General features: G+C 41.0%; 1 protein-coding gene across 1 annotated transcript in view; it reads left to right on the top strand.

Annotated features, from left to right (window-relative positions):
* The window catches only part of tuft1a (tuftelin 1a), an 11,554-nt gene extending 1,910 nt beyond the window's left edge, over positions 1-9,644 (top strand). The window contains exons 2-12 of the mRNA XM_034874430.1: positions 4,447-4,524; positions 5,535-5,636; positions 5,739-5,825; positions 6,047-6,097; positions 6,235-6,321; positions 7,223-7,333; positions 7,462-7,685; positions 7,765-7,870; positions 7,976-8,059; positions 8,298-8,392; positions 8,648-9,644. Of these exons, the coding sequence (XP_034730321.1) occupies positions 4,447-4,524; positions 5,535-5,636; positions 5,739-5,825; positions 6,047-6,097; positions 6,235-6,321; positions 7,223-7,333; positions 7,462-7,685; positions 7,765-7,870; positions 7,976-8,059; positions 8,298-8,392; positions 8,648-8,720 (1,098 nt within the window). The 3' untranslated portion in view covers positions 8,721-9,644. The remainder of the gene's footprint in view (positions 1-4,446; positions 4,525-5,534; positions 5,637-5,738; positions 5,826-6,046; positions 6,098-6,234; positions 6,322-7,222; positions 7,334-7,461; positions 7,686-7,764; positions 7,871-7,975; positions 8,060-8,297; positions 8,393-8,647) is intronic.
* The last annotated feature ends 13 nt before the right edge of the window (positions 9,645-9,657 follow it).

Below are 9,657 nucleotides of genomic sequence, written 5' to 3'. Positions count from 1 at the left end.
CACAGTTTCCCTGCGCTGTGTGACCTAGCACATTCCTTCTGTCTTTCCTCATCCTCCGACCTCATCTCAGTCAGGAGTGTGACGTTACTGGCTGGGAATGAGTCAAGCGCGATCGATGCATCAATGTAGAGGGAAGATAGGCATATGCCAGATCCAAGCTTGTTTTGCATGCCACACAGAGCAGGAAAAAAGATGACTGTTGAAATTATAGGGTGAGTCTTTTTCTGATGGCAGCTCTCAACTTCAGGACTCAGATCCTGGACGGGCTGTTTACCATGAGCGTTCACCTGTTCACGTTCTCACATGATGGCAACACACAAGCAAACCTCCCAATGCTTCGCTTCACTTCACATCTCGGTTTGTCTTTGCCCTTTAGACTTTACTTAAAGTGCTCATATTATGCTTTTTGCGCTCCACCTTTCCTTTATTGTGTTGTTTTTGTGTGTATGTGTGTGTGCATGTAATAGGTTTCCAAAGTAGAAAAAAAAATTTGCATAATATTGACACCTTAACCTTTCACTTAACCCTTTACTTTGAATAGACCGCTGACTGACTGAAGGGCAACAGCACTAACCAGGGAACTGCAGCTGAATACTAAAGGATTTAATACCAAAATGGGACAAACGTAAAATAAAAAAGCACTAGCTGCAACTAACATTTATTTTTATTATTGATTAATCTGCTTACTCTTTTCTTGATTAATCATTAAGTCTAGAAAATACCAAAACAGTGAAAATTATCCTGCTACTTGTTTTGTCCAACCTACAGTCTAAACCCCAACTTCACTAACTATCATCATATACTGTAAATTTGACTATAAAAAAGCCAAAAAGCCTCATATTTAAGAATCTGGAACTTGCGGAAGTTTGGCATTGATGCTTAAAGATGACTAAATTAGAAATAGATTATCAAAATAGTTGGCAATACATTTTCTTTCAGTCAACCTATCAATTAATCGCTTTATCGTTGCGGTTCATGTTGAACAGTGGTCAAACGTGTCTGCACGCTTTGAGTATCAGTAGTCAGTATCAGTTAAGGATGGAAAGTTGGCATTGAATGCCTACATTGTTAGTCTTGTTTGTTTATTCTTTATCCAAATATTTTCTTAGTCATCATTTTGAATGTAAATGTAAATGTGCTGTATTTATATAGCGCTTTTCCAGTCTTAACAACTGCTCAAAGCGCTTTTACATCTACAGGAAACATTCACCATTCACACACATTCATACACCGTGGCCGGGGCTGCCGTACAAGGTGCCACCTGCTCATCAGATAAACATTCACACACATTCACACTCCGATGCGCAGCACCGCGGGCAACTTGGGGTTCAGTGTCTTGCCCAAGGACACTTCGACAATGACTGCAGGGGCGGGGATCGAACCACCAACCTTCCGATTGGCAGGCAACCACTCTACCACAGAGCCACAGCCGCCCTGGTTTTGCATGCCACACAGAGCAGGTTTGAAGTTTATTTCAGCAAAGTTCAGCTGCCTACTTGTATGTAGTAAGTAAGGTAACTAAATTCTCATACGTATGGGCACTGTTTTTAAAACATTTAATACCTGCTGCAGCCCAAGCATTAGCCCTAGTCATCTCACAGCTGTTGTCTCAGAGGCCGAGGTTTAGCTGTAATGTACCTGGACAGAAGACAGCATTGACATCCGTGCAGCAGGTGTGGGAAAGCAGCACATGAGAGGGATAAGGTGATTTAATGTATGATGAAGTTCACACACTCGTGGAATGCAGGGACTGTACAACACCTGCAGGCACACAACCTTTTACAGTGTACGACCATGATACCTGCTGCTGCCTGAGGTTAGGAGACGGAACACCATGATCTTTTTTAAAGTGCCACAGAGCTCCACAGTACATTTAGTTGTTATGCCCCAAATTCAGCAGCTCTGTCTGTCTCTGTCTGGCAGTCACTTCTCAGCAAATGTAACCCACATGATTTAAAGGCCTCCTGATGCCAAAGTCCAAAACAAAAAGTGTCTTCATACTCTCCTAAAGCCTTTCAGCCCGTCCATACCCCGTGATCTTTTGTGCCCATTGTCGTTGCACCCAGCAGTGCGGATGCTGTGTACTTAGTTTCAGGTTGCCCTGCTCTAAAGGTAGTGTGTACTTTGAGTTATTGTGTGCATTTTTCTGTGTGTGTAGTCTGTGTATGTGTGTGCGCACACGTCATCTTCCATGGGCGCATCCAACTGGTCCCTTTGTCTGTGTTCTCAGGAGGTCTAGTATTACTGTGTATGTTTGTGTGTGTGTGTGTGCGTGCGTGTGCGTGCGTGTGTGTGTGTGTATATGGGAAAAATACGCAGAGAGACTAGTGTGTAAATAGTCGGTGGTACAGCTAGGATTAGCAAGTCTGTTTGGTCGTCCATGAAGAGCCAGACAAGTTTCTTGTTAACAACACTCCCACTGTTCCCCCCTTTTCTATCCCTCCTCTCTTTTCCCTCCTCTAATCACTGGGCCTAAAAGAGCTTTCAGGTGTCTGTAATCTGAGAGGAAAGCATGTTGAACCATAGGGGAATTTTTTACTTTCATTTCCCTGAGTTTTGTTTGTCGTAGTTGGACCCCTCACCCACTGACTTTTGGGCTACTTCTCCTGCCTTTTTTATTGTTCCTGTTGCCAGTTTACTTGCGATTTAGTCACATCTGACCCTCACTGCTTCTCTCCATTACTGTCTTCCTGAACAGAAAACCAGCTACTCATATAGGCCTTCTGTTGTCTGTACAACACATTGCCTTTTCTTTAATTCTTTCTTTCATCACAGCATCGCACAATAAAACCCAGTCTATTTCCCCTGTCTGGCTCACATAAAGACAGAGGCGAATCAGAAATGGTTTCAATGCAGAGGGAGAGATACAACACTCACTTTGATTGCCACACAATTGAGTTTAAAATTAGGCTGCAACTTACAATTATGTTCATTATAGATTTATTGTTTGGTCCGTGAAATATCAGGATAAAATAATAATAAAAAAATAAATTATATATATTTAATTTATTATCACGTAAGTAAAAGAAAAGCAGGATATCCTCACAACTGGAATCTAGACATGTTTGGCATTGTTTTGCTTGAAAAATGACTAATAGAGTTAATCAATTATAAAAGTATTGTTTCAGCTGTAGTTCAAATTAGAGCCCAACCGAATTTTAAGGCCCATACGATACAAATATTTGGTTATTTAAAAAATCCATTATTCCAATATATCGCACACACACGCATATATATATATATATATATATATATATATATATATATATATATATATATATATATATATATATATATATAAAAGAAATCCAGAAACGCATAACAAAACATAAACAGATTTCCATAAATAACAATATGATAATAATTAGTTTTATTGTCACACCAGAACAGAGGACATCACAGTATATTAATGTTCTGATTAATAAAATGTATAAAAATAAAAATTTGAGATATAAAGCTTAAAGTCCTCTGAACAAAAACACAATAACATTAACGTTGTAGAGTGTCCTCTGGTTGTCAAACTATGCAACGCCAACACTCAGAACATGGTTGACCATCAGTTTTTTTTGTTTTTTTTATTTTAAATATTCATTTATCAGAATCCTTCATTTGTCATTATAAACGTTTTGTTTTTAATTTATTTTTTCATCGGCCATGATAAATACCGATAGTTCGGGAAATGCCAAATATCTAGCTCTAGTTCAAATGTCTTTGACCTCCTCCCTCACATCTGCATACTGGTATTTATACTTGCACACACACTCCCTGGGTATCCCTTATAAGGGGATTCCCTATGCTGGAGGACACACACCCAGTCACATCCTGGCCCAGACTTTTCCTGTTAAAGCGACTTCTCTACTGTAACTAAAAGAGAGAAATAACTGGGATGGTTTGTGTGTTTTCCTTTATAAAGCGTTCTGAGCGTTGTTTTCTTTCTGACTTACTCCTCCCTCTGATATTGCTTGTGCGCCAGATAGTTTATGGCTACTGTGAGGATTGTGTTGTCATGGACACGTTCTGTCTTGCTTGAAATGACATTTTCTGCCCACTTTCCCAGAAATCCAACCAATGCTTTCAATTGGCTGTGAGCGCCTGGAGAGTTTCCGCCTAACCGTCTCTCTGACGTCCATAGCACACACTTTAATTCAAACAATCTGTCTCTGTGCAGCTGTGAAAAAACTTTTGCATTCTCTCTTACGTGTGTACCCCTCTCTCTCTCTCTCTCTCTCGTTCTCTCTCTCTCTCTCTCTCTCTCTCTCTCTCTCTCTCTCTCTCTCTCTTACGGATTACTCTCTCCCTTTTGTTTGTTTCAGTGAATATGACTCAGTCTCTCCTCCTCCTTTCTTCCCCTATTCTCCTCAAAATAGTCCTCCATCAGTTTCTCCATCACATAACGGTCTCTTTGTGGATTCACCCAACGTCTCATTTCTTCTTCGCCTTTTTCAGGAGGGGTGCAGGCGTATGCGGCTCACACTACACGACCAGAGCCAGGCATCTCGGAGCACGGAGCAGCACAGGGACAAGGTAAGAAGAACTTCCTGCCCATTATTATAACTAAGGTTATAACCTTGACTGTAACACCAGTGCGGTGGAATAACGTGTATCACTGCTTTAGATGACATGGTTTGGATACATGAGGGTTTAAGATATGCTTTTACTGGGCATTTAAGTTGACTTTTTAATCTAAAATGGATGCAATGTGAGATTTGCTGTACGTCATGAGGGAGAATAGTCTTTCTCTTTTCTCTCCGATAGTATGCAATTTCTTTGAGTGAGGAAAAAAAAGTGAAGGTGCAGTCTTTCAGGCCATATCTGGATTTAAAAGTTCCCACTGATCCTCCTGAGTAACAAGCTCAGACCTATTGAATATTTACACAAAACCAATTACTTGTAATCATGCCACAGCTTTGATCAACTTTTTATTCCGTGGTTCCCACACAAGCCCATTCAAAACAGCTCAAGACAACCATCGTTCTCCAGAAACCAGGGCCAAAGTTAGATTTAAAAAAAAAAGACCACCAGAGCAGCAGAGATACTTAACCTCCCCCTGCATCTTTCTATGTGTCTCTGCTTATAGTGTTGTCCAAGTCTGAATACTACTTCCAAAGAAGCACCAGATGTTTATGGGTTAGTCTCCATAGTGATGATGGCTTAACAGTTCTGCCTTCTGATTATAGAGTCTCCGTCACACACACACACACACACACACATACACACACACACACACACACACACACACACACACACACACACACACACATCACAGAAATAAGTTTCCCAGGACGAGACTGAGAATGCCCAGTATTCTGTAGTTCTATTCAATAGTTTAATAACAGAATTTATAACAATTATTAAACAAAGGTACTCCCTGCTGTTCTTCAAAGTGTTGTGTTGCAATATGCATGCTTCAACTCCTCCTCCAACTCCAGCAAAACACAGTGGCAATGTCTGGAAATGGATCACACCCATCCACCCATCCTCAGCCAAACACAGTGCATGCCACATTGTTAACTCCTCTGCTCTCTAATCTTCAGCCGATTGGACGAGCGTTTGCACTGGTGCAGCCGCCCACTGACAGGACATCATTGAGTCCTGAACCCATCAAATCCACCGAAGAGCAGGTGGAGGTTATCAAGGTGGGTTTGGCCCTCTGGCTGTTGTTTATGTAGAAATAAATGGTGTATGTTTGTTTCGTGGTTGCGCTGGTATTTAACATCCGTGTCTTTGCCCTGTTCCAGGTTTATCTAGAGGCCCGCAGACAAGAGCAGCAGAAACACCAACAGAGCCTGAAGATGTTGTCAGACGAAGTTTCCCAGATACAGGAGGTCAGTATCTGGACAGTATTTGCTTTAGCTCTGAAACATGTTAAACACTGTCTCCTGGATTATGTAACAATTTGCATGTTTGCATCATCCCGCTTTCAAACTTCTTGTCTCTCTGTTGACACTAAAATATTGTTTATCACTAGAACCTAGAACACACACATGTTAAAACATAATAAATGATAGTATCTTAGTATCTCACAATATGTCTGTATTTCACATAGGTGAGGTATTGCCTGAAGACGCTGAGGGAGCAGATGGCAGCCAAAAACAAGGTAGATCTTTTATGAGCTTCTTTGGTTTGTTGTTGTTGTTCACCCTACATCCTGTGTGCTTAATGCAGTTTGCTCCACCTCTCTAAATCTCTGTCTTTCACGCTTTTCTTGCTGACTTCCTTCTTTTCTCTCTCCAGCCGGTGACAAACGGGTGGAAAGTTGGTCTGCCCTTCAGAAAGAGTGCCGCGCCTGCCCCCAGCAGAGGAGGGAAAGCTGACGCACAGGTGAACATTCACAGTTGTGAATATATAGTATGTGTGTGAGCAATACACATGTCAAATTTTGCATCCAAATCTTAGCCGCAGTCCACTGTCTGTGTTGTGTGTTGTTTTCATCTGGACAATTTAAGCCAGTATGTTTCGTGTGATACCTGTAAAGCAATCCGATGGGCACACAAATAGGAGAGGTATAACGTATAAGAGAAACACAATCAGGCTTGGGATATAGGAGAAAAAGAGAGGTTTTAAATGGCAGCAAGCATGTATGCTCATAGCACCCAGGGGTGTGTGAAAATGTGTGAGAGAGCCGTTCCAGAACACATTGTTCCGCTCCCTACATGTGTTATTGTGTTCAGGCCCTCCTCATTGTTTTCAGCATTCCACAGATGCCTCTCCTTTAATAGTTTTGTTGCTGTCTTTGAGCCACACTCTTTTAGCAACCACTACTGACTGTGTGTGTGTGTCAGTGATGTTTTGTACTAATACACAGAGCTGACAACACTGTTTAGTTGAACAGGTATTGTGCCAATTATAGCATTTATCTGTGACTTGTGCTACAGTTCACTCACAGAAGTGTTGCAGAATTAGGAGGGAAACACTGGTCGTCATGCAACTGCTGACAAGCCTTTTAACATTATGTCACCATGAAAGTATCTGTCTGTCTGTCCGTCGTGACAACACTTTACATTAAATCACAGTTGGTGTGGGTTTTTTGAAACAAATTAACAGAAAATGGCCCTTTAATGTCCAAGTGAATTCAGATCTCTACATCATCATTTAAATTAATTACAGTCAGTATTTACAGTAACTGACCATCTATTGGATTAAGATCTGGACTCTGACTTGGCCACTCTAGGACATCACGGTATCTATCTGCTAATCTAAAACTTGATTCTTTCTCTACTAGGAGGCAGAGGATGAAGCGGAAAGAGTCAAGCTGAGGGAGGTCAGTAAGCGCTTGTATGCACAGCTACAGGAAGCAGAAAAGAAACACCAAGAGGAAAAAGAGAGACTGCAGGTAATGCACATATGCAGAGCTTCTTTTTACATTTATTAAGCATCTCTACATATAATGTAAACTGCATTTTGGTTGCACTAAAACCTCTAAAGTAGTAAAGCATCCCCTCTTTTTTTTGTCTCTTTCAGGCTGAAGGCAGCAGGCTGAGGCAGCATCTGAGCGATGAGGAGGAGAAGTTGAAGATCACAGAGGAAGCAAGCGAGAGGAAAGACAAGCGCATCGACGAGCTGCAGAGGTTGCTGGGAGGGATGGAGCAGGAGAGTGCCAGCCTGCGGGAGGCAATCCGCAACCGCGAGGACGAACTGCGTGAACTGCGCAAGATCAGAGAGGAGGGCCAGAAAGGGGATCAGAGGTCAGCTAACATAAACACATTGACAATCGGTGACAATCGAATCACGTGTTGCATGTGTTCTAACTCTAACTATTTTTAGGAGTGAGCAATTGGAAAAGGAGGTGGCTATTCTTAAAGAAAAGATCCACCATCTGGATGACATGCTAAAAAGCCAGCAAAGGAAAGTCAGACACATGATTGAACAGGTGAGGCGCACATGTGTGAGACTCTGTAAAGCAAACACGTGGTCTCTGTGTTCATATTTGTGCAGGATTTACTGACTGTTTGACTGTGTGTTTGCTCGTCTTCAGCTCCAGAACTCCCGCATGGTGATCCAAGAGAGGGATCGTGTGATCAAAGAGCTGGAGGAGAAAGTGGCTTTCTTGGAGGCTGAGGTAAGTGCTGCTTAATGTCTTCTCCTATAAAAAGAAAATTATATATGGCTTTTCAATGGAATTGAGAATAAAGGGTCCGGGTTAAGTGGAAGTGAGTAACATGAGAAGTGAAACCCGGACGGATCTTTGCAGAGAGAGGAGATACAAAAGGGAAGGAGATGCAACCACTGTCTGCTTTGTGGTCACTTACTTTATTGTTACTATGTGAACTGACCCCTGACCTCCTGTGTGTGTGCAGAACCGAGAGATGCATGACCAGATGGACTATTTCCTGGGAGGACAAAGATCAAATTCCTACCTTTCAACAGAGCGCAACCCCCAGATTGTCTATAGGTAACTTATTTTCCCCTTCCTCTTAATATTTTTTTTCACCTGGAAACTTTGCAAAAGTCCTACAGGGCCTTTTCTTGCCCATGCATTAGTTAATAATTAATAATGCTAATTTGGTGAAAATGCAGTACATGCAAACAAAAATATTCACCTATTCTAGTCAAACATTTGTATAAGACTTATACGAATTACTTTTAGGCTTATTTTATACTGTTTCAATTTACAAATAACTACTTTCTCTTCCTCTTGTCCCCCAAGTAAACCACTCAAGCCGTCTAACTCATCCAGCAAACCACTGCCTTTCATCAAAGTCATCGAGATCAGGTCATAAAGACACTGTGCAGAAGAAAGACAGAACCTCAGAACCACCACATCTTTTCAATTTAGACTGAAAACAAACAGTAGCGTGGAGCTGCTCTTGACATCTGATAGCATTAATAGGTGGGATGTCAGAGTTGAACTTCCTGGACTTCCTAACTACATCAACACTTCCACATAGACCACAAACACGCTTGACAGACACTGTGTGGTGTTTGGCAGCACGCACACGCGTCAGGGCATGCAGCGTCTGTGCTTAATAAATGAATGTATGTATGTCAGCTTTAATGTATATTAGATACATGATTGTAGATACAGTAGGCATACTGATTTCGCTGATGTGCATTTGAAGTTTTACATGTAATACTGCGTATGCAAGTGTTTCCTTGTGCTGCCCTGTTTTGATTGCTGTTATAACCATTTGAGTTTGACAGTTTAGCGTTGTCGTTCAAAACAGAACTGTTGAGCAAAATGCAGGATGGCAGTCTACATACAGTAACGTAGCAAACTAAGCTAAAGGTTTCCTGTAAAAATCATTAACCAGATGATTTTCATCCGTTGTCCGAGTACTCATCCACAACTCTTTCACTTTTTTGAGTGAATGGTATGCTTTAAATCTGTATATATTGATGTATAAGGTCAACACCCTGTGATTTTATTTTAAATAAAAATGTTTAAGGCCCAAACAACAATATGGCACTTCATGAACTTAGACAGCAGAAGGAAAAATGTTGATGTTGAAGACATTCGACATTACTGCTTCATAGAAGTATCATTACTCTACATATTTCCTTTAAACCATTTCAGTTTCCTGTCAGTATAAACAGTTACCTTGTTTTGTACATATTAATGTGATTTGATTTTTGTGATTTGTCTAAATTTCTACCTAACAACTTTCTTCTTTGTATTTATATTATTATAAAACCTCAAGACAAATTGTGTATGGTAAT

Source organism: Etheostoma cragini, chromosome 6, assembly GCF_013103735.1.
Source record: "Etheostoma cragini isolate CJK2018 chromosome 6, CSU_Ecrag_1.0, whole genome shotgun sequence".
Taxonomy (NCBI): Eukaryota; Metazoa; Chordata; class Actinopteri; order Perciformes; family Percidae; genus Etheostoma; species Etheostoma cragini.
This window is presented reverse-complemented; position numbering and strand designations above follow the sequence as displayed.